The sequence below is a fragment of the Amblyomma maculatum genome, chromosome 8 (genome assembly GCF_055883805.1).
Source record: "Amblyomma maculatum isolate TAMU_Amacu chromosome 8, ASM5588380v1, whole genome shotgun sequence".
Taxonomy (NCBI): Eukaryota; Metazoa; Arthropoda; class Arachnida; order Ixodida; family Ixodidae; genus Amblyomma; species Amblyomma maculatum.
In genome coordinates this window covers 85,061,371-85,086,654 of record NC_139351.1, presented here as the reverse complement: position 1 = coordinate 85,086,654, position 25,284 = coordinate 85,061,371, and the positions used below count along the sequence as shown (strand labels likewise).

The window sequence follows — 25,284 nt, the reverse complement described above, 5'->3', positions numbered from 1 at the left end:
AACTTTAAACAATGGACTTCTTTGAAAACTAAACTTTAGTTTCCGCTTTGGTGACGAAATCACGATTCTTGAAAATCGAAAAACTAATCGCTTGATGCAGGCATCCAGATAGATGAGGGATCGGGATTTTCACTACTCAATTTCATCTTTGTCGAAAAAACCATGCAATGTGGCCAATATCGATATTTTCAGAGTACGGTAAGAGTACATATCTCACGCGGCTGGGTATATATAAGCAGGGTAGAAGTGTAGGCCAGTTGGTGAGACATAAGGAATATAAAACCGCAGCAGGCACAGGATGGAGGGTGGAGACAACACAGGGCGGTACCGGCAACTGAAAAGTTTATTGAAAAAGCAAGGGCTTTTAAAGACAGGTGACACATGTGATTTGTCGTTAAAAACCTTGTTTTTTCAATAACCGTTTCAGTTGCTTGCCAGTACCGCCCTGTGTTGTCTCCACCCTCCATCCTGTGCCTGCTGCGGTTTTATTTTCCTTATATATAAGCAAATGCGTCTACATCTACTTATACATCTCTCCGTGTATTAATGCTCGAGTGGTACGCCAATTTGTTCACTCGGGTGTATTTTTTGATTCCAGGAAATGCAGTCTATAATTTCTACCTATACGCTACGCAATGGCAGTAACAAATGGTCTAGACTGCGGTCCTGTATTTCTGCTAAGGATGTGCTTGTTGCCTAATCAATTGGAGCTAAGGGCACAAAGTATTGTGATGTGCCATTTTGCTGCTTTCCCTGAAGCGCATTGTTCTTATATGCCACACTAGATTAGCGCGCAATACGTGTGAAGAGATGTCGGTAGTGTGGGTTTGCATGATAGAGTGGAAAGTGAGTCATGTGAAGCCGACTCCTTTTAAAACAGGCATAAGAAAAACTGTTGTGTGAGTCTTGATGATAACAGAAAAATCTACAAGCATTACATACAATTCAAGAATGTGTCTTCAGCAGACCAGTAGCAGGTATAACACATATTCGGAAGCCTCAGGTGTCAGAGTTCACCGAAGTCAAACAGCCTGCGAAGCAGAGGCAGCCCAGGCCTAGTGGCTTGGGTCGAGAGCAGGATCAAATCAGCCAATAAAAAGCTAGTCTAATAGGAGGAGCAGTGCATCGCTGACAACCCCTGTCGTGTTCTGAGGATGCGTTCCTCTTACGACAGGTGCTTCTGCGCTCAAATGCTTTTCAAGCTTCCTATTCGTCTTCTGAATCGCACAGCTAAATTAACAAAGACTAAATGGCCACCGCATTTCACAGTAGTACACGTGAGCAGCAGGTTGAAAGCAGTTGTAGGTTTCTCTTCGTGAATAACATTGCACGTAAATCTGGTCGGATTGCTACTCTCACTTGTACACGGACATCAATTTCCTGCACCATACAAGGAATGGTTACGAACCGTACATTGTCAAACTGTACAAGCGTTTGCCATTTATGTCAAATTCACCTAATGAAGCTTTAATAGATAAATGTATGGTAGTATTTAGAGTACGGAGGTTCCAACCAAGTTGCCAAAGCCACAATTATGGCAGGTTTATTTAAGAAAAACGACGGGACAAAGCGAATTTACACTTGGCTTATCACATCTCGATAATGCCATCAATATAACTTCTGTACATGACAACATAGATCGCAAATGCAGAGACAGGCATTACAAAAGTTAAGAAGCGAAGTGGAGTCCACTAAATTTCGAACTGCAGTTTCAACAAATCAGAATTCTAAACCAGTGGTGAACTATAATATTTATTGTTGGAATGAAATTGTTACTTGTGTCTTGAGTACGTAGTGGCTGCATTCTTCTCAATATCATCCCAAATTCCCCATATTCTTGTTTTAGCAGTTTCTACCTTCTTTAGAGCTTTAGCTTATGGAGCATAAACATATATGCCTACATGTATTCATAACATCCATGCATTGCATTCAGAATTGCAGATGACCAACCTCTCCACGCGACGTGATCTGCCGGGTGCATGACGTTGATAGCGGATTAGAGATACGAATCACAAACGGGTTTCTGGTTAAGGCTCGTTTGCACAGCATGGCTTCCGGGTGACGACTACCATAACAGACCTTTCCCGACAATTGTCGGGAACCGAGGCGGCCTTAGTGGGCCGACCGATAATGAATCGAAGCGGTGGACGTACCAATAAGAATGTCCCGACCGAAACAGTGCGCTTGTTTCAGCCGAGAAAATAGGCTCTAGGCGAAGACAAGAAAGAGAGGTACAGGATGTGGTAACACGCCTCGGAAGATAAGAAAGTACAATCTAGCAGACAATGTCCAGAGCAGTAATTGCTTTCCTCTCTGTCATGTACCGTCCTTACGAACGAAAAAAAAAAGAATAAAAAGACAAAGCGTGAAGAAACCAATCAATGGTCCGACCACCCGTTTTGTGCAATTCGTCTCACAGGTTATTTTTGGGTTCGTATTTCTCCTAGTACTCCGAAAGTTGTCATTACGGACATTCTTTTTTTTTCTTATTTTATTGTTCTTATTTTCAGCTCATTGTGTTTTTCCTCAGACGTCCCACAAAGTTGTTCCCGTTACTGCCCGGTATTTCGCCCGCGGTTCAGGGCCCGTCGGGGACCGACACTGGCGAGATTGCGACGGTGTTCAGTCGCCCAGAAGGAAGGGAGGGGAAAGCTTACTTTTCTGTAGCCATACTATAAACGTTCTCTCGATAAAAGGTCCACGTTTCTTCGATTTTGTGTCATTCTTCTCTCGTCGGTGTACTGTTTCTCTTGAGGGAATGAAAGAAGCCTGCTAGAGAAGAATGTTCCGTGGCCTTCCCCGCGAGGTATTTTCATTGTGTCGGTGCTGTTGCGGTTGTACCGGTCGTTACTTAGTTCTCGCAAATGATTGTCTTTAATGACCAAACCCTGACACAGCATGGTTGCAAGAGAAGGCTTGCACTGTTTTGGTGGGTCGCTGTTTCTTTACGGGGCTGTACTGCGCATTTTGTTTATGAGTGGATTGATGAATCTTTGCTTGAGGTTGTCGGCCACAATAACTTGTCACCGTATTTTCCTGTCCTTTGCGTCGTTACATCGTTCTGCAAGGGCCTTGTTTGTCCCGCCTGTCCTTCGGTGGATGGTGTGATCAATGTTGCTGATTTCTTAGACAAAATTTTCATTCATTCTAATCTTCGTTGCGATATTGACAGAATGTTGTTTAATTGATATGAAATTTGAGCGCCTAAAAGGATTTGTACTTACTTACACAAATTCAAGACCGTGCGACCAATTACCATGCTCTGAAAATTAGTAATAGCTTGTACTTTTATTAAAAAAAACATATTGAATTTGTCCTAATGGCTTTCACATGAAAGTAACTCATGGCTGCCTAAGCACATAGGGTGTGGTACTTGACTGCATATTCCTATATAATCTTCTGATGAAAATGATGCTGGGTGGGTTGGTTGTGCAAAATTAAAAAAGAAAACAACTGAGCTCTACAAGGAGAGGAAAAAAAAAGACGTACGCCTGTGGAAGTTTCTCTTCGGTCTTTCCATTCCTGTGGGGCCTAAGCCTATTCTATTCATTCGAACGTCTTTCGCTGGCAGTATGAACTTCTTTCGCTCTTTCCCCGCTCGCAGGCAGCGGCAAGAAGGCGCTGCTGGAGGTGGTTGCCAGGCGGGCCATGGGTCCGACCAGGGGCCAGATCCTGCTCAACGACGTGCCGCTTACACTGCGCCTCTTCCAGGAGCAGTGCGGCTACGTGGCACGCCGCTGTGCCCTGGTGCCAGGGGTCACCGTCAGACAGACGCTGCACTTCGCCGCGAAGCTCACTGTTGCCTCCAAGGTGTCCGGCTCCGTCAAGCGAGGAAGGGTACGCACTCTTTTTGACTCAGTTCGTCGAAGTCGTTGCCTGTTTCCTTGTCCCTAAGCACCTAAATACATTACTAAAGCTTTCAGATGCCGCTTCATCGTACTGGACCTAAATATCTTTTGCCTACAAATACTCTAAGCTGAACTAAAGATTGGAGGTGCTCGATTGAAGGGAGTAATGCAAAATGCTCATTTCCTGTCGGTAGGTGAAAATTCTTCTTTGGAGCGATGCAGTGGTTGCAAATTCCAAGAATGAAACTGTGCGATTCATCAAACAGCCTCAAAAACTCTGTCACAGATGACGAACCAGACTATCGGTCGGGCCCCCTCAACTTGCCAGTTACGAAAATTAAAAACAAAAAGTGAATTACTGCGTGGAAAACTACTGAAGCACACTATTACTTGGAAACAAATTGTGCTTGAACAGGCTCTTGATGTTTGTAGCAGTATTTCTTTACACTTTCATTTCAATGCTGCTTGTATTCATTACATACCAGGAGGCGCCGATTTGCGCTTGCATTACGGCTGGAAGATTGGTGGCTTAAAAGCAGAGAAGTGACATAATGTTAGTAATGTAGGAGCAAAATTTAATAAATAGAATGATGGTTTAGTTAACCATTCTAAATCAATAATTAAGATATATGGAGAAAAATGAGCATGATAGCTACTGCTACCACCCCGTTTCAAAGGGGATGCTCCTATATTCCATCCATCCATTACTTCGCGTCATCCGAACTCGAGTCGATTGATGGGTGCTTCTTACTGCCTACGTCCCGTACTGTGTGCCGTCCAAGACGTTGCCGATGCTATTTGCGCACCATCGCTTTGGTGACAATTCCGTGCCGACGACACATTATAAAGTTCATGCACTCGATCTTTAAATGACCTATTAAGCGACAACATGCACAGTGCCGTCTCGCCGCTAAACGAGGTTGTGGCGACAATGACCATGACGTCATTACCACACTCGCATTGCTGATGATGCGATTAGGATCAAGGCTACTGACTTAGCTGCTCATTGTTGCGTGTCTTTCTTCGCCTCTCCGCCAATGTAGTACGTTACATTAGACGGGGGTCGACTTTTTGCCATCGAATTTTGAAGAGAAAATATATTCCAGTTTTACAGCAAGGAAATTAATTATCTTCGCATTGCATATCTTATTACTCTTTGAACCGTGCCTGCCGATGAAGCCTTGAGTGAAGCGATATTTTTACGTTTAAAAAGCCTTTCGAAGCACCTGACGTTGCTGAAGATCAAGATACAAAGCTTCATCAATATTAAAAACATTTTATGTTCTCTTTGGCTAACGTATCAAAACGGCGCAGTTGTGACATGAACAGGGCTGAGTTCGTCTGAAATAAAGTATATCCTACGGCGCAGTGCCCAACATACAAAGTCCGGAGTTCGCTATGTTTCCAATGTTGTATTTCACGCATGGAATGGTTATACGCCTGATTATTCGAAGAAAACAACAAAAATGAAACACTTTTTCTTTTTTTTTTAACACGCTCAATTTCCTTTATGCCTTGAGGCAATAAGCGACGTCATCGAGGAAAAAGATACGCCAATATCAATGTCAATATTAACTTCAGTGCGTGCACATTAATAAAAAGTAAGAGTCTAAGCCCGCTCTCGAAAGCTACATCGGCCCTCCTTCAGTGGCACATTCAGATTCACGTGGGCCAAGAAGGAAGTTATTACTCATTAACATCCGCACGAGCGCGTTCCTTCCACATAGAAATCAAAACTGCGCCGCTTTTTAGGGCCTTCGCTATAGAAGGCAGATGCTCCTTGGTCACTGACCATGACTAACTACTCTTCAACCTGGAATATTAAAAACAAAAGCCTATGGACTTTTTTTGCAGAAATGTGACGGCACTCATGCGAGCCTGATGAGGAGATTCTTGCCTTTTTTGAAATTTACTCTTAGTATCCGCCTTTCTTTAACCCAGACTATCATCGCAAATACAGACACCAGAGCAGCCGCCTATTTTCGTTTTATACAGCCTTATTTTTTCTCGCCCAGACCAACCATAAATGAACTAAAATGATCGTTTGGTTTGGTATGGTAGGAATTAACGCTCCATAGCGACTAAGGCTCAGAGAGACGCCGTGGCGGAGGGTTCCGCAAATTTTGACTACCTGGGCTTTTTTAACGTGAATTTACATCACACAGCTCACGGGCACCTGCTGCTTTTCTCCGTAGCAAAGGGGCCACAGCAGCCGGCATATGATCTCGCTTCCTTGCGTTCAAGAATGAAGTGCTCTACCCAGCGGCGGGAATGAGAATACAACAATGGTGTTCTCAACATTATCTCTCCCGCACTAGTGGTTGTGGCTGTGAGGATGTGATGTACAGACAAACGACCCTCCTGATCGGGAAGATGGTTTCCAGTCCTGGGCCTTTCTTGGCAGCAAGAATTACGAGGTGACAGCGAGTGACTCGTTGTTGAATATTAGATTTGGTGCAGTGCAGGGGCTCATCGGCGCGTGATTCCTGTTGACGTCGTCGATCATAAACAGGAGCTCAACGAACCGGCATTCCTACACTTTCGCAATCGCCGGTTACGAAGGGGTGCGTTATATATGGACGAGATTTTGTAGAGGGTGCGTCAGAGCTATGTCTAGAAGTTATCATTTATTTACCCGTGTAAGCCAGAAACCTCTTCGGTCTCTTTATCACTATGGAAGGCACGCACGCACGCACGCATGCACACATGCACACATGCACACACACGCACGCACACACGCGCGCGCGCTAAAGGTACGTCTACTGGGGTGACTAGCTCCATAGTAATGTGAAGAATGAAGACAGTCTCTACAATTATTGAACAGTCAGCTTTTAAGCCTTGCAATGCCCATGCCCATTGCTGTTGCGCGTACATTACTGCGCGACTGCATCTTTAGCATTGATTTTAAGTGACGTACGTGGTCAAGAAGACTGGCGGCTCTTATCTTCATGAAGACAAGACATACTGCTTCTGGCACGCCGAAGTTTCCAGGATTTTTTGTGTCGATTGACGAACATTTTCACTGGCTTCACTTCCTTGATAGTTTAGGGCCGTAAGCATGGGAATGAGAAGCGGAGTAAGAACACATTAAAGACACGTTTAGGCTGTTGCCCTGCACGGAAATCTAGTACTCTCGACCTGTACTCTGAAATATTAACTTCAATGACACTCAAAAATGAGGAAGTTTCTATGCTGGTATCTGTAATGGAACAATTACATGAAGTAAGTGAGTTGCGTACCGTGATCGGTGACGTTCCCACTTATGTGGTCGGTCCACCGTAGCGTCAAGCCTTGCCTATAGTGAAATACATGTAATGGCCTCAAAATCGCGATCTGAACATAAGGTGTTCGCCATAGCACGTTGTGCGCATTATTTTCGCGGTGGCAAAGTGTTCCTCTTTCGGGAATGACATTAATCTGTTCAATCGTTTTCTAGTGACGCTCTTCACGTGTTTTGTGTTCAGGTGAAGCAGGTGATGGCAGACCTGGCTCTTAACCAAGTGGGTAACAAGGAAGTCAGCAGCCTCTCCATAAACGAGTACCGTCGACTCAGCATTGCTATCGAGCTCGTCAGAGACCCAGGTTAGTACACGGACGAGTTTTCACACAGTGCTCCTAACATCGCCTTTCAAGTGCTTAAAATAGCACTGCACAAATAAAATGCCAAAAAGTGTCTTTTTGTATTGCGAAAGCAATATTACGACAGCCAAAACGAAACCTTGGGTGGCCGCAGCTACGCCGTGAAGAGCCAGCTACGCTGTGGAGAGGCATAGCTACGGTCTCCTCATAAAAAAATCAGCCTGCCATGATATATGAATTCACGTTACCCCTATGCCACGGGCAGAAGCTGCCAACTCGGGTCGATCCTTTCATATTGATATTTCATATCAGAATCAGCCTGCCTGAACCGTTTGCATTCTCGTTACCCCTACGACACGCAGGCACGTCCATACGGCTTGGTTGAAGCGTGACTTTATATGTGGGCTAGAAGCTTACGCTCTCACGTCATCCGTTTAAAGGACGAGCTTAAGTGTCCCCAATAATGTAGCACCTTACACTCATAGGGGATGATAGGGGAATAATGTAGCAGGCAGAAGATGCTTCCGCCGTTGCTTTCGCAATTCAACTAGGTTTAACCACAGCTAAACCACAAATAATCTTTTTGTCCTGTGCTGATTCACTCTGTTGGCTATGCATACTGCTGACATAGGCTCTAGAAATGCTTCAACTCACTCAGAAGGAAGCTTCAGTTTAGTACGTTCTTCTCTACATCTCCAGATTAGCTGAATAATGGAACAATAGATGTATGACTCTCTTGCCTTCTCCCATTGCTCTTATTTGCACAGCCTCTGAGTTCTGTCAGTAACCAAAGAGCCGAAGGTATATGACAGGGCGCGAAAGAATACGAATTTGTCTGCACTTAGTGTACCAGATAATAAGGCCTACAGTTTCGCGTAGATTCGGAAGCTCTTCGCTTGCGTTTGAACGGCATGCTAATGACGCCTTGTAGCCGTATCATAGAGAGCACGACCAAGAATTCCAGTCGACACCATTGCTGGCTTAAGCTTATCTAGCACCTTCTGTGCAGACGGAATTATCACTTCAAACATACATCCTGCCATAGTGTAGATGCTATGACTCTAAGCAGTGTGAAAACTAGTTTTTCCTCTTAAAAAGTACGATTCCGCTCGTAATCTATTCTTCTTAAAGTTTTTTGCTGAAGGGAACCATTTTGTAGCACGCAATCATAACAGCAAAGTTGAATGTTTCTCTATATTATTTCATATTTCTCGATGGGCCTAACCTTTTACCGCACGCCTCACCGCAGTTCTTGTGGTTCTCGACGAGCCGACGGCTGACCTTGACCCGCTGAACACGTACTTCGTCGTCTCCATCCTGGCCAACCACGCCAAGAAGTACAACCGGCTGGTGCTGCTCACAATGTCCAAGCCTCGCTCGGACATCTTTCCTTTCTTGGACCGCGTGGCTTACCTCTGTCTTGGAGAGATGGTCTACACAGGTAAAAGCGCCGCAGATTCCCAACGCAAGGGCGTGTATACAGTTGTATCATAGCCGACAAAAGTTCTTGGACTAGATGCGGGGAAGGAGGACTCAGTATACACCAGACGTGCGGCCTAATATCATTGCAGTGCTGCGTTCATATGAACACCACTAACTTGCACGAAGTTAATGAGGCATGTGCGGCCTCAGGCAGGACCTTTAGTTTGCGCTTTGGTTCTGAGCCATTCAGTGCTGGGCTTATGATACCCCAAATATCAAAAAGTCATGGAAAGTGATGGAGCCGGTCCTCGTCACTTAACAGATACCTAGAACTTCAGGGATACATTAAGGGTTCTGTTACACAGCTAAGAAAGAGAGTTAGCATCCGCTGTCACAAAGGAAATAATAAAAATGATTTTGTCTCAGTCTGAAGCATTAAATAAACGTGGAGATAATTGACTATAAAGTAGAAGAAAAAACAACCACATGCCACTGGAGTCGGCATGTTAGAGGCCGTGGGTTCGGATTGGCCGAACATGGTTGTTTTTATTGTATCATCTCGTGAATTATGTGCATGTTAATTAATACTTCACACTTAAAATTTAACGAAGCTCTTAGTTTTCCCCTGCGTTTGCTTGCCCATGACAGGGTTGAAACACAGAACCACGTAGCCCCAAGAAATTTGACTGATGATGTAGCGTCAAGGGCGTTTGGCGAACTGGGTGCTCTGGTGCTATTTATGGTGGCCCGGAGCAACTGCCCCGATGCTTCAGACGAAATCCTCACAATATATAATCAAGGAGATATTAATCGCTCGCAGCGATTGAAAATTAGTGAAAATGGTCCTTTAATATTCATTTCACAAACCCCAAGAAGTCTGGACATATGCCCCTATTTCGCGTGGTGCGTAACACTCAAAAGGACCACTGGAATGTCGAATATTTGATGTGCACGCTTATTTTTTTTAGGGTCGTCAGAAAGAATCGGCGTTAGTGTAGCAAGGTCATATAATGCGGCGAGAAAAAAAAAAAAAAACAGTGCTCCATGAGTATCACAGCGTTCTACGGGAATTTTGCGGGATGGTAGAGTTTTCGTAAAATTGGAAGTTTAAATTATTCTCCTTGCGCACTTTTCTCAGTTACTGTGTGTCTATAAATGTTTGGAATGACTGGGCTAGAATTTTATTTTACACAAATAAACCTAACTCTATGACGCAGTTGACAAAAACATGTCTTTGGAGAGCTGCATTGTCGCCAAATTCAGGCAACAATTTGGAGAGAGTTAAATTGCGAGTAGTATGGTATTCTGTATGTTAGTATCGCCGAAGAAGACGAAGAAACACGCTACTTATGAATTCCTACTTCTTGCATCTAATAGATTCCGCTGTCTATTGCAATCACGAAATTCAAAGCATAAACGGATCACCTACCATACGTCCCATGAATACCAATTTTATCTGTTGTTCCGTCACCTAAGACAGGAGAAAAAGTTCACTGGCCCAAAGGTCTGTACTGCTTCCTTCGCCTTCTTTTCTTTGGTCTGTTTTTTCGTTACAGAACCATCGTTAGTGGTAGTCTTCAGATAGATAGCCCTAGGAAATCGAGACAGCTAATTGAAGTTTCACCCTATACGAATGGACCATGAAGGTGCCAAGTCATCCTGTTTCTGTTCTGTTTCTACTTGTGTTTTCGTCGCAGATATCTCATTTTGAATGGACAATCAGCCTCTCCCGGGAGTTCGGAACCCCTATTATTTTCACTCGCCGCCGGCAAAGCTGAAATCGAACTCGCCATTTACGAATGGCTGACTGCTTCCTTGGTGGGGCATGCATCGGGTACCGTGTTCAACATTAGAGCCATACCAGATGGGGAAGAAATGGAAACAAAGGAAATATCTATGAGACGTGTATGAGCAAATGAAACAACAGCGTACAGGGAACGGCACTCTGGCATATGCCATGGCGCCTTCGGAAAACACAGCACTGCTTTCAGAGAGGTCGGCTCGATGCTTAGTAGTCGTTTACCCAGGCACCCGCTGGTCGTTAATGTCTCAGTGCTGCCATGGAGGACGTTAGTCCTGAGCCGCACCGGTGACTGTGTTGCGTTGTTTGGTGTCTCATTACTGCCGAATACTCTACAAGCAAGGCTGTATATAACATCAAAGCGAAATCTGCAGCGCGTAGGAAGGCAGCGGCTTTTCTGTTCGAATTGTGTGCCTGTATATGTTTCTAGGCTTTAAATTAAAGCTCATAGTTTGTCTATAACGACACGTAGACGCACTTCTTTACATGATATCAATGCTTCTCGGATTCATAACAGCTCCTACTCTTTGTGGCCATGCAGGCTACACTCGGACTATGCTCGAGTACTTCCGCAACATTGGATTTCCCTGCCCCGAGCTGGAGAACCCGCTCATGTACTACCGTGAGTATGACGAAGAAATGTTGAAAAAAAAAAAATAAAATGGCTCACCTTCAGTTAATGAAAACCTTCGCAGCTTCCCTCTGATCTCTTATCAACTTATTAGGGCATGCCGCTTCGAATTTAAAGAAGGCGATGACAAGCCAAAGAACGATTCGACACGACAGATGCTGTGAGATGCGCATTATGGGTTCGAGCGACGAGTGTGCGGAATCCGCATCGTTCCATGCACTTGCCGCTTAGCAATATTCACTTCCAAAAAGATGACAAAAATTTTTTAAGAGGACATGGAACCACAAACGTCAACTTAAGCAGCTTTTTGTTTGCCCAGACTGGTTTTTGTAACTTCAAAAATCCCACAATGACACACTTGGCTCGTGAATTGTTTACGCTTTGCGAGTTGGGCAGCAAGGTCGCATAACGTGTTGACACGAGTGTGCAATTCTGAATCCGGCATAACGTGTTGACACGAGCGTGCAATTTTGAATCCGTCATCTTCTAAATAGCCTTTCTTCGCTCCGTGCTGATTTAACCCCGAAGCTTTCGACAATCTTAACGTACAGGATGTAGGGCAAAAATCAACGCGGGCTGGATTGTTTAGTGTTGTTTTAGTCGCTCAACGTTCCGGATTTCGAACATTTATTGCATACAACTGCATAATTTCATATAGAAGGTAATTAACAAAGACTTGCCTGGGGTTTATAATTTAGGCCAATAAGTGTTCGAGTTCGCAAAATAACGTAATTATTTGAATGTATGTCATCCGTTTAGCGAAGGAGTGCAGGAGATGTACGCGAACTACCCCTCAATTTCACATCTGAAATATTAAAGCTGCGAAACCAACGGAAGTGCATAAAAAGATTTCTTATTGCCTTCTCTATTTACACTCTTGTCATAACATCATTCTATAGATAATTATGGGATTTATGTGGCTGTAAAAATGATGGGTGGGTTGTATGGTTAGTCATCGTAGGTTCCGTTGAGCCTGTGCGTAAAAATGCTGACGTTCCTGTCCCGAAATATTGCACATTATATCATTTTTAAAGGAGTATATTCTAGCTAGTTGCTTTCCCGCGCACGGCTTAAAGAGACGCCACGCTCTATCAATACAGTGTCCAAGCGTCACCTGGACACGAGTTGCAAAACCTGAACTAGTTGAAGTATGCAGAATGCACTTGAAAGGTGCTTTGCCGGAAATCTTTGTATCTCATAGCAGAATGGCACCGCCTTTGGGACTCTTGAGGTAATAGAAGAAATACACCCAGTACGTAAGTGGCCTGTCTGCGAAGTTCTTTTTTTTTTTTTGGCTGGATAGTGGACTTGACAGGCTTTAAGTGATGTGATGAGAACGAAATAGTGAGGTAAGTGAGTACTGGCACCCATTCACTTATCTCAGTTATCACTACCATCCAACATCTTCGTCACCGCACCAGCCATCTAAGTGATCATTAAATCGTAGTTCATCATCCGCCACCATAATAATAATAATAATAATAATAATAATAATAATAATAATAATAATAATAATAATAATAATAATAATAATAATAATAATAATAATAATAATAATAATAATAATAATAATAATAATAATAATAATAATAATAATAATAATAATAATAATCATCATCTTCGTGATCTTCGACGTATTTTATCACAGCAAGTTCAAGCGAAATGCTTTCAGCAAACAAGGTTGCGCACAAGTGAAAACGGATCGGGCCGTACAAGTATTTTCCCTACCTCTTAGGCCGAAGGAAGGAGGGGTGAGGTTGAGGGTGTCTAGGGGTTACTTGTAAAACGTCTTGCTCAGCAGCTTTTTGGTGCGCCGCCTCTGAATGTAGAAATACGGGCGACCCGGTTTCACAGAATCCTCTCTAGAGGTCTCAACATTTCCCGCGAGGGCCCTAATTCCACCATTCGACTTTCCCGTTCTCTCCTTTTAGTTTGCATCGTGGCTTGAAACGCCAGGCGTCAGGAAACCAATCGCGAACTAAGGGAAACGGATGCAAGAGGGAAAAGACAGATCGCCCGAGGGACCACTCAGCTTCGGCCATGCGGCGATGTTTCTCGGAGGGGAGGTAAAACGGCCGTTCGTTAACCAAAAAACAAAAAAAAAAAAAGGGCGAGGGGGAATTTGGGTTTCTTTAAAACGTCTCGCTTAGACTGGAACGGCGCCGGTGAGAGGCGGCTCCTGGAATGCCGGGGAACGAAGGAGGGAGCAAAGAGGAGTGAAAGAAGAGAAACAAAAATTGACGCCAGAAGTGTGTCGAACGGCGGTGAGGAAACCACCATCGAATGGACGATAAATCGTCGAAACTGCCGGCGGGAAAACTGCCGCGTTCCCTTCGGCGTCGAAGAGTAACGCCGGTGAGGGTGCACTTTTGCACTCTTCTCGCGCAACTTTGTATTGGAAATTGGAAGGGCCGTTTTTGTGCCGCTTGCGTTGATGGGGTGCTTTTTGTTTTTGCATGATTTTATGGGAAGCGCCCAGGTCTGTGCTGGAAGAATAGGAGTTTTGAAACAATGGAGGACATTAGTCTTGCACCTTGACGGATTCGCTGATCGATTTTTCACGTGCAAAGGTAACGATTTGTACCATGCAGGACTCGTGCGGAAGTGGAATGTTCTGTGTTTGGTGGGCCCACGCGTCGTGGACTCACCAAATCTACGTGTGCTGAATCGGGAAATAAGTTCAGTGGAATTAGAATCTGCGCAATCCGGAAATGACAGGAAAAGGACAGATCGGGTTGGTTCATATTTACATGGTCAGGTATGACCGAATAAAAAAAAAATGTGGCACAAGACAGAAATGTTGAAGTGTTCGCCTCTTCGATGTTCCTGCCTTACTCCGCTGTTTTTCTTTTCGTTAAAACTCAAATACAGCTGCCCTGGAGAGATTCTAACCTGCAACGACTAGCTTAGCAGCGATCATTGTATACAGTAATCCATTACGGGGGTTATTTGGCATGCCGTAGGCTCACTGATGCTTCTTCACAAGAGACAACTATAGCATGACTAACATAGTCGAAGTGTTACTGTCGCTGCATATGAACGGCACTATAGTGAACATACATCCAATCTCTCAGGCTGTGTCATGGAAATTACCGCTCCCGACAGCTTTCTCCATAGAATTTCCTCTTGCTAGGACCAGAAGAATTTCAATAATTGTTGACGTTATTCTCGTCCTTCGCATATGGCTTCGCATTTCAGGAGACGAAAAATTCGTTTAGAAGACTCTCCCACGAAACTGCCCCGGGCTTATAGCATAGCTCTACGCACATCTATATTTGCAGTTTGAACCGTTCAGATTGAACTATTCTTCGTAATCAGTTTTATTTCAGGTAAAGTGCTTTAATTTGCTCTAACATCAGGGTATACCTGCTACAGAGTTGCGAGAGATGGTGGCGGGATAATTTCAAAATATGGCAGTGAAACTCAGGATGATTGTAAATTAGAGAGGAGGAGTAATTTATTCAAGACCATTTTGTTTTTTCAAAGTACGTGGATAGTGGAAAGCGGATAGGCGTAGAGCGTGTCGCGTGGTGAACAAGATTCGGGGGACAATGACAGGACATCTTTGTGTTAATATTGAAATCCGTGGACTATACAGAAGTTCAGACGGACGCCCACTCGAATAAAATTTTTCGCTAGCAGTTGAAGGCCGCCGTGGTGAAGGGAGGGAGAGGGGGGGGGAGTGTAATATTCTACGGTGGTGCCAGAAACAAGTGCGTGCAAAGAACAATAAAAACAGTGCTTCGTAGCGAATTCTACCTAGAGTGTCCATGAATGACCATGTCGTTCGTCTGTCAAGCCATCCTATTGTGTTCCATGAACAGTCTTTGTTAAAAGAATACGGGCCAAGAGCCTCGCTTCTAAGCAATGTAACACGCTGTTGGCAGCAATACTGGAATATGAATGCAGGCTAGAGGAGAACGAGGGCGAGATTTGTCATCTACAAGATCTCGAACGCTAGAGTTGCTCTACGAGCTTTGTTACTGGGCTTAGAACAAAATCATTGGGCCGTATACTTTTGACAAGGGCTGTACGTTCTTTAGATGAGCCTCGCTCGATTATAGGCACCAGCATGACAGTTTTAAGGACCGAAATTTTTAGGATGTAACAAAAACGCCCGTATATGAAAGGGGATTGGTTTGTGAAACTCGTTTGTGTAAACTCTAGAAAAGAATTTTTTCAACCACTTTTTGATTAGTTAGTCGGCTAGTTTATATGCGTCTGCGTGCTTGAGATCACGTTCACTGAGTGCTATTTTAATTGCATGTCCGCAAATGTAATGAGCAAAAAAAATAAAAAAAAAAAACAGCTGCACTAATTATATCCTAAACGGGTCCACTTGCGTTTGCACAAGCAAATGCGTTAGGGCACAATTTTTGACCATCTCTGTCAAAACTCAGCCGTTTGTCCTAGCCCGTTTCGCGTTCTCAGGAGACATGCAGAAGAGGATAACGATTGCGTACGCTTAGTTTGGTTTGGGGTTTCACTTCTCAAAGTGACTCAGGCTATGAGAGACGCCGTATTGGAGGGCTCCGGAAATTTCAACCACCTTAGAATATTTCACATGCACTGACATCGCACAGCACTCGGATGCCTCTCGATATCGCCTCTATCGAAACGCTGCCGCCGTTTACGTCACGAAGCTCGTCCTAGCATCCGATGAAGGTTGGCGACTACAAGCACCGCCGCTCCGGTGCCGGCTCTTTCCTTTCATGCTCAGGGCAGCCTGGTTAGCTTTGGTAAAGACGCTACCTTTTGTCGACGTCAGTGTCAGTGAACTGAGGCTGCCACTATGACCAACAAACGCAAAACACTTCACCGCCATATCAAGCAAGTAAGTGAAGGCACTCGTTTGTAAATGTTAAAAACGAGCTGCTTCCACCGAAAGACATAATGAAGACACCGTGAATCATATTAACCTGAGCACGACTTGTGAAAGTTAACGCAATATGCTACGGGCATAAAAGCTGGATTCATAACTTACTGTGACAAAACCACATGGTGAGATACACCAATACTTAAGAAATTCTACTCTAGGGCAATGCTTCACTTCGTTCTATACTGTTTAGAATGTTAAATTGACATTAACATTGCGTATTTCATTGGTGTTGAAGCTTCAACTTCTGCAGTGTGAGGAAGGATAATCTCAGAACCCGCTTTTGTGAGCATCAGCCTCAGGTGCGCTTAATGTCCCGTTGCACTATCTGTGCCGCAGTGTGCCTGGCCACAGTGGACCGGCGCTCGCGGGAGCGTTTCATCGAGTCCAGCAGCCAGATCCAGACCCTGGTGGAGAAGTTCCGCAACGATGGGGCGCGTTACCGCAAGGCTGGTCCACCGTCCGAGCTTGGAGGTAACCACGTGAGCGACGCGGCGCAGTATAAGCTCCCGCTGACCGCCTACGGACAGCCATCCTGCTGGCAGACCTTCTGGGCACTTTACGGGTGAGTGGCCAAGATGGCTGATCATCTTTCTTGCCCGACAGGTGCGATGCTTCGCAAGAACTATGTTCGAGGGCTGAGGTACCGTCTTTGCCAAAAGTAACCAGGCTGCATGTTTTGCTTCTCGCTTGAATTCTAAAGCAAACATGGCTTCTGAGAGGATCACAACTTGTTAATAAGTGAGGGCAGGAACTCGTCTTTACTTTGCACATATTTACAGCTTCAGAAGTGGTACGAATTTCCTGCTACCTGAGCCAGAAGCGAAACTCGCAGCCTGGTTATTTTTGGCAAAGACACTACATTTTTCACCATAGGTTAGATGATAACACCCTCGGCATCTATAGTGATTCTCTTATATCAGTAATTCGCAGGGGCAGCCTTGTTTTCTTGTGAATACCGCGTTGATCGCACGACAGAGTTCTAGAGTTTTATATGAAAAATTCTTATTATCTCTGAGAACGGATAATAAATAGTCGGCAATATTGTGTGATAGGCGTCAAATATTGTATGAATGCCGCTACCGTTGCATTAAAAGTTCCGAGAGCATTTCAGAATCTGCAGTGGTGAAATGCGAAAGTCTGAGAGTTGCTGCTGCGCAAGGTACATCGCGCGCCCCTTGTCGAACATAACCAGCGTTTCGTCGGAAGCATCAACGTTCATCGGAGTTTTATGATTGTTTTACGGGAAAAGAAAGACGCATTATCTGTCACTATAACGGAATCTCGATTCTATCATCCTCACAATAGACAAGGAGAATTGGGATGTGCATTTCACGATTCCGACCGTGGCGCAGTTGGTTTTAGCCGCTGCCGGCACCTTCATTCTCTTTACCTTTTTCAGTACATTCCTGCTAGGGCCTCACCTGTATATGGCCCTATAGATGGGCAAAAACTTTCTTTTTTAAGTTGCACACTGGAACTTTGCCAGTCAAAGTGTTTTTGCAAGAAAACGTTTATTTCTTCCGTGGGGTGCACATTGCTTAATTTGTAAACAGCCAGAAACGATAGATCATGTATTTCATCACTGTTGGGAAGGGGTTTATTTTTGGGACGTACTTCAAAGAACCATAAAGAAAGATTTACCTATTAATCCTTACGGAATACGGTACTTACCCACGCAAGATGAGGAGGGTGTTCTATATGATTCAATCACGCTAATGGGCCTCCACAGTATATGGCGTTCACGCATGGCAGGATATCACTGTGATCCTGATGCGCGTCCTGCACGAATTTTTTTTTTTTCCGCGAGGCTCTCCATTGGTTTATCGAGATTGTGAAGTTTGACGATGATAATCCTGAGTGGTCGCCAAAGGTAGAACTTTTGATGGATCTAAAGGAATTTTAGAACGACGAAGCCAGCCCCTGGCAGGCTTATTATATCAATATATTGTGTGTGTTTGTGTTGTCTTACAAAAGTCAGACAATAAAGAAAAAAAAAGTGGCGCAGTTGGTTAAAACGCTCGGCTGGCGATCCGCGGGATGGAGGTTCAATTCCCGGTGGAGGCAAGATTTTTGTTTTTCTGATGACGTTATAAGGATGATTGACAACTGGAATCCCGCGGAATCTCGCGAAGACGTGGGGCACTTCTCGCACATGCACGGACGGCCACGGTGGCGAGTCATGAGCCATAAAAGACTTTCCCCTTAAAGCCATCTACAACGTATCTAAAGCAACCTTTGACAGCAGGCTAACAAGGTATGGTTTAAGGTTGTGATGCACGTGGACAAAGATGGAGTGGGTCACTGAGCAAGAGAAAGCCCTGAAGGTGTTGAACGGGGCAACGAGAGCAAAGAAGGGAAGAAGCAAAAGTATTTCTGGGCAGCTTAGAACACGAAGTAGCAGCATCATGGCGGAGACGTGGACTGCTGCTTCCTGGGAGAGTGCTTTCATATTTTTTGTTGTATTTATTTATAGGATATCATGGAAAACACAAAGCAGTACGTCGTTGGCCACACAGCCAATGGCTAGTTGCATATGTCTAAACGAAAAAAAAAAATGTTCCAAATTTAAGCTGCAGGAAATCAGCAAACAGAAATTATTCATCAGAAATATCCCATGTCATGTCGAGCACATCAACAGAACGAATAACAAACCTAATTCCGTGGCCTGTTGCGCAGGCATCTGAATCAATGTCTTTTAAATAACGTCAGCATATATCAATTTATTCCGCATTTTAATGCGCTATCCGCGTTTACTTTTTTTTTTTTTTTACGCGAAGGGTCCGGAGGTAGTAGCCTAGATATTTTGAGATTGTGGTTTGATCGTAATACTTCTTTTGAACTTGCCTAAAGTATCAAAAGTGCAATCGCGTCGCGTCATATTCTCCCAAATAAAAAACTATTAATTTTTAATTTTTCTGGCCTTCCCATTAATTTGGGAAATAGTAGTATTACAAAATAACGGAATGGATGCTAACACCAAGTTCCGCGAATAATGCTTAAACCTACATTTTTTGTGCAATCGCGAAATCGCGGGAAACTAGTTGCCGTACACATCACCAAATGAAGAGCGCGCGCGATAGCGCACTGGTAGTTTTCACGGCTTAGGCTCAGCTGAGTATGACTCTTAGGGGGAGGGAGACGAACGCTGAAGGGTCCCCGCAGTAGAATCGCAGCATATGTCTCCTGGAGAGTTTCTTTAGAATGCAGTCCCGAAAATAAGACACTCGCGGGTGTTTTCTTTTCTTTTTTTTTTTTTGCTGGTTGTTGGAACGGACGGGCGAAAAGGTGGTAAGCGTACTGAAGCGCGCATTCGGAATGCGCATTTCTTAACGTTTCGTTAAATGTGCCGATTTCACAATTCTGCTTAAGCAAGCAGCCGCACTTTATATACTTAATAAGGCTCTGCTGTTCGTAATTTGGTGTGGAGTGCCTGCATCGTGCAGTAATCAAGCGCCGCTGTTAAAAAACAAACAAAAGCTCGAAAAACAGCTTTGAGGCAAAACAACGTGGTTCTCTCCTAGAATGAGGAAGTGTTGAAAGCGATAAAACTTTCGGATATATAAAAAACAGAAGCAAAACTCTTCAGTAACAAACACTAGGAGAAACTAGGATCGAATTAGCCCATTTAGAGTGACTGCTGACTCCGTGGTATCGCGTAGGGCAGGCAGAAAAGGAAAAAGAACGCCGGAACTAATAATTAAAAAGGCAGAACAAGTAAAGTTTCAACTGGGTATGAGCCCTGTGAAATTGAAGCCCAAGCACTTCACATGCCAGCCAAACCTTTTTCCAGGCTAGGACCCTGGAAACGAGTCTTCTTATTAGATCTCCAAGCAACACTTCCGAGTTCCAGAGTGTGGCATATACCGGCACGAGAAGCCGACAAGTTCCGATCCCGAGCGCTCCGACGAATAGCAAGATAGGAAGAAATCGATACTCAGTTTCTCAATTTCATTTCTTCCTTTTTTTTTTTTTTATCAGAAGGCTTATTGAATCGGTGAGCCGAGCTTTTTGCACAGTGCCCAACTCCTCTTGCCTCGCCCTTCTAAAGTTCTTCGTCAGGTGCGCCTGTGAAGGGCAGTGTCGTTTCACAACACTTTATTGGAATTTTCGTGAAACACGCGTGTATGTTTCGCAAGGTATGAAAGTTACTGAATGAGTTTTGCTTCCGGAGCTGGGAACAAAGTTTTTTCTTTTTTGTTTTTGTGAAAAGACGAGAACTGAAAGGTGTTGCAGACAAGTAAAGTTTTGGAAGATTGATATCATGGAGCGAATCATTTTTTTGGCACACTGGGCATTAACTTTGATGAATGTGCGTCAAAAGCTGCCCTAGTCCAGGCTCGGCGATTTGGAATTAAAATGGTGGCTGCTCAACACGACGAGCTGCTTTAATGACGTCATCACCCTTCGCGAATCAAGTGCATCCATGCTCTATCGGTAAATGATTTCTGCAAATAAATTAATTGAATATGCAATTTTTTTCTTGTTGGCAGTTGTGTTGCTGTGGATGGATAACGCGCATCAGGCACCATGAGCTTGAGTGAAGAAGAAAATAGTGTTCGTTTTGATGCGAGTTAAAATAATGCAGTTTTTGATTTTGTTATGGGGCTATATTTGTCTTTGAAGTAGTCTTTCATTTTCGGCTAGTCACAAATTTGATGGTGTCAGGGCCAGTGGGCCGAGTTCGCGTCGCTATTGAAAGTGTCGCTATCTCGCTGACCTATAGTCATCTGATTGGTCGAAATGCCGAAACCAGAAGTGCTATTGACATCCGGTCCCAGCGTTTCCACAAGACAGATGACTCGAGGTCGGGGAGATAGCGACACTTTCGATAACGACGTTAACTCGGAATGCGGGTCCAGGCATCGCCTGTAAAGTGGTACAGGCAAACCAAAAAGCAACCGGAACAGGGGCGTGTAGACTTGGTCGCCGGTGACATAATGCCTTGTAGCTTGAAGGGGAAAGGGGGGGGGGGGGGGGGGGGAGGGCAGCGAAATTGAAGTAGGGTGACCAATTGGCTAAACATATTTAAAATCTATCGATCAGTCAATCAGTCAATCCCTTTTGATCCGGTATAGGTATTGATACATCAATTAAAATTAATAAATAAATATCTGCCCAGTCAAAAAAAACTACAGAACCGTGTCAAAAATACGACAGTATATTCTGTAGTTCTGTCGTAAACCTCAAATGTTTCTGTAGTTCGGTTGTACTTTTCTGTAGCTCTGCAGTTTTTCTGTAGTAAACTTCTGTTGTCTGTAGTGCGGTAGCACTTTTCTGTTGTAACTACAGAAATTTCTGATGTTACTACAGAACCTTCCGTTGTCACAACAGGTTTCCCGTCAAAAACAACACAGAAACTCTGTCCTAACAACAGAAAAGTTTCTGTAGTTTTTTTCGACGGGTTGTTGATCATGTTTATTCAGGTTATTCATAATTTAATTACAAATACTCCTGTCCGCAAAATAAATCCTGCCGCGATATAATTTATGAACCCATGATCATAAAATTGATTGATTGAACACCGTGGTCAACAAGTTCGAATGCCCAGATGTTTTGTAATTCAAGCATTCTAGGTAAAACATTGTCCTTTATTTTGCCTGCTTATCTTAATCGCTTACCAAGAGCGTTACTTGCCATGTCTTGCCATTGCAGTCGCCTGTGGGCCTCGACGTTCAACTGCAACGCGCGGGCTTTCGGCCAGCTCTCTCTCCGGCTGGTCCTGATGCCGGTGCTGTTCGCCGTTCTGCTGCTGTTCTACTTCCCGCTGTCGGGCTACCAGCAAAGCTTCCTCACCAGAAACGGGCTCTTCCTCAGCTGCTTCATGGCAGCCACCTGCGGCTCGGCCGCCATCACTGCAATCACGTGTGAGTGCTTTGTGCTTTGCAAGCACCTATGGGCTGGGTAATATTTTCGACAATGCGGAATGCGCGACAGTATAGAGAACATGATATATACAATTCATGCCTTTCTTTTTTTTTTTTTTTTTTTGCTACATGGAACCATTTACTTTGTGCCATGATGCTCTTTAACGGAGTATCAGCATGCGGTATCGTAGTGTCTCTACTACTCTCAACAGCAGAGGCTAATGTTTTATTGAGGCTTTGAGATGACAATCAATGTTGCTGCAACCCTCACCAATACGCACATCAGGCAGTCAGGACTCCGTTTTGCCGGTGTCCTAGTGTGAACAGTGGTCCGTCCTTTTTGTTTTGTAACAAAATCCGTCGCCGGGTGTCGCAAGGCAAATCCACTTGTCGAAAAGTTGGCTCAACTTGCGAAATGAGGCTTCCTCCCTCTACCCTTGTTCAGTGCTCTTTCATGTGTAGAGTTCCCATGTCTCTCGTCGCCATTGTACTGTGCACTGCGCCGACCGCAGCAGCGTGAGGAGGAGGAGGAAGATGATGAGGAAAGGCAGGGAGGTTAACCCGTAAAAGAAACCAGAAACCGGGAAAGGGGTGAGTGGATATAAAAGTTGTAAGAGAGGGATGGGTGAAGTCAGTACAGTCACATCACAGACATGTCACATCACATCACGGCACAGTCATATCACGTAACGTAACAGCAAAATCATAGCCTTTCGATTAGGCCGGTGCTTTTTATAAAGCGGAGCAGCTCGAGGGAATCGTTAAAAGGCCTGTGCTGATGATACCTTCTCTGCCGAACCACCGCATCTACCACAAGAGTGCGATTAGAAAGCCTAATAAGCCTTCACGTCAGTCATCTCGAAAAAACAACAACGAAGTGGTTTTACTGTGAAAGTGCCATATTCTTTTCAAACAGAAATCCAACGCCGCGCCCATCTAGTACTAGAGGAAGTCGTATTTTAAAAACATAAATGAATTATAGACAAAATTTCGACAAATTTCGACGACGTAAGCCACTTCTGGACAGCTAAGTGATCGCCAAACCGCGAGGAGGGCTCATGAGCTCGAGAAATATGGACAATAACAATAGTAAACGCTAGAGTAAATTGTATTCAAGACGTAGCTTAAGCCAAGCCGAGCACCAAAATTGTCAAGATGTCCTGCCGCTGTCAAATCAGCGTTGAGTTTGCATGGACCGAGAGGGGCAGCGCGTGGAAAAAGTGATTGAGTAGGCTTGGGTTTTCCCTTGCATTCCTGCGAGAATGTCTGTTCCTAGACCGGGGAACCCGATTTCCTTGTTTGTTATACCTGTATTATGCAAGCTGACAACAAGAGATACAATTACAACGGTAGTACTCCGCAGGCTAGGTTACACGGAAGAAATATGCATTTCGCACACTGTGCACTGTGTGAAACTGATCGTGAGTCCATTATTCATGCTCACTCTTCCCCATAATACGCATCCTAAATTGAAGATGTGCAAAACAGCTTGCCGGAAGGAGCTTGCCCTTCATAAGAAAAATGGAAAGAAAATATGTACAATATGCATTTCATTATTACTTAATCACATCGCGGACATTTCTATACGGCCTGGCGAAGACCTCTCAGATATATTCTATAACTTCCCGCATACAACGTCAAAAGGAAAGCGAACAAGGAAAGCGAAGGGTGTAGGGGGAGCCCCAGTCAAGGCTGTCCTTCAACCTTTTTTTAGTTGCCTTCATTGCGTACCCGTCCTCTTCACCTTGTTTTATTCTGAATTCCCTGATACAAGGCCTTATAACGAATTTTAAAGCCGAAGGAACTTCAGCCCTCTAGTTTAGACGTTAGAAAAATACGTCACTGATCCATTGCAAATACTTAAAGTTTTCTTTATTCTGGTAAAGCTCTTGTACACTTTAATTCTGGTCCCCATTTCTTCCCTGACTTCGTTTAGCTATTGGAAGCCGAAGCGAGATGTATATGTCACGCCCAGGAAAAGGCTTCTATTTTGACAACGTCGTATGTGAAAGTTCAAATATATCCCGAGGCAGGAAAAGGCTTTACCAAATGTGATAACAAACTAAAGGAAAAGCAGAGATCTTCAAACGACGTCCGTTAATCAATTCGAGCTGTCGCGCAAAATTCGCAAAGACTTACTAAAACTTCGTTTAGGGGTGCTTCGAGTCGCTCCTCGCCGTCTCTAATATGAATCTTATCTTGCGTCTTCAGAGACGATGTCATTACAAGGCAGACTCATGGCGCAAGCAACAAACGAGCATGGAACACAAAATAAAATTCGCTATTATCATCAGTACAAAAAAGCTTTTTTTTCTGTCCGCGTATGCTAAACTTTAAAAAAAAAAGTGTCATTATTCCTGACAAGATTCAACAGTGCGGAAGAACGCTCCGGATTTGAAGATTCTGTCTCGAAGATGTCAGACTGAATATATGTTTTCTTAGTTTTACTCTTGTTTTTGGAAGAGGAGGGCACGTTCAGCTTAAGACGCGCATGACGTTGAAAGACGACCAACGAAACGAGGAAGCCAAGGCTTAGATCTTAGGCCGAAGGGTTTTTGTTTGCTTGTTCCTCTTCATTTCGCCCTTGTTACGCAGATGTTTGGGCACATAGTGGAAGTGATTATTTCAAAATTTCTTGCTTGCTTTCGTAGCAACAAATTAGAAAAAAAAGGTCGACATTTCTTGGAATCGGACGCAAGGCATGGGTCGTTTCTTTTCCGTCCTAAGCAGATGATACGCTTCGTTTCCCTCTTCCGCTTGCAGAAGACATCCAGTAGCAGACGCAGACGGCATTTGTGCACTGCGATGCTTCCGGGAAAAAACACCCGTTTACAAAAGCCGCGCCGCCCGAAAACAACTTACGCGGATATTAAGCGGCGTCTTGTTGCACTTCTCAAACAAATGCAGGGTTTGTTCTGCTACAAGTCTTGTAGAAACGACGCCGACGAAGACGAGGAACAACTAGGTCGTCCTAATATGCGCCAGCATACGCCCGACAAAGTGAGGGGCGTTTGAATTTCCCGCAGCTTCTGGGCCAGTACACTGATACTATCTCTGCTGGACACGCGTTGTAACGGTCATCCGTGTCTTTACGAGCAGCGGAACACTCGGGGCGACACTCAAAAACGACGCCTCTGTTTCGTATTTCGTTGACCTCCCTCTTCTATGTAAGTACCGCCTTCGCCTCTCCGTAAACAGAGGACAAGCCGAGGCGTTTGTGCTAGCACAGAGAGGGTGAACGTACGCCATTAAGGGTCGAG

The 25,284-nt window shown here is 44.3% G+C and overlaps 1 protein-coding gene across 3 annotated transcripts in view; it reads left to right on the top strand.

Annotated features, from left to right (window-relative positions):
• The window catches only part of LOC146181686 (ATP-binding cassette sub-family G member 5), a 107,228-nt gene that overhangs the window by 70,783 nt on the left and 11,161 nt on the right, over positions 1-25,284 (top strand). For all 3 annotated transcript variants that reach the window (XM_084576681.1, XM_084576683.1, XM_084576682.1), the window contains exons 3-8: positions 3,605-3,837; positions 7,313-7,430; positions 8,677-8,868; positions 11,192-11,272; positions 16,497-16,722; positions 21,813-22,024. In XM_084576681.1, the coding sequence (XP_084432807.1) occupies positions 3,605-3,837; positions 7,313-7,430; positions 8,677-8,868; positions 11,192-11,272; positions 16,497-16,722; positions 21,813-22,024 (1,062 nt within the window). The remainder of the gene's footprint in view (positions 1-3,604; positions 3,838-7,312; positions 7,431-8,676; positions 8,869-11,191; positions 11,273-16,496; positions 16,723-21,812; positions 22,025-25,284) is intronic.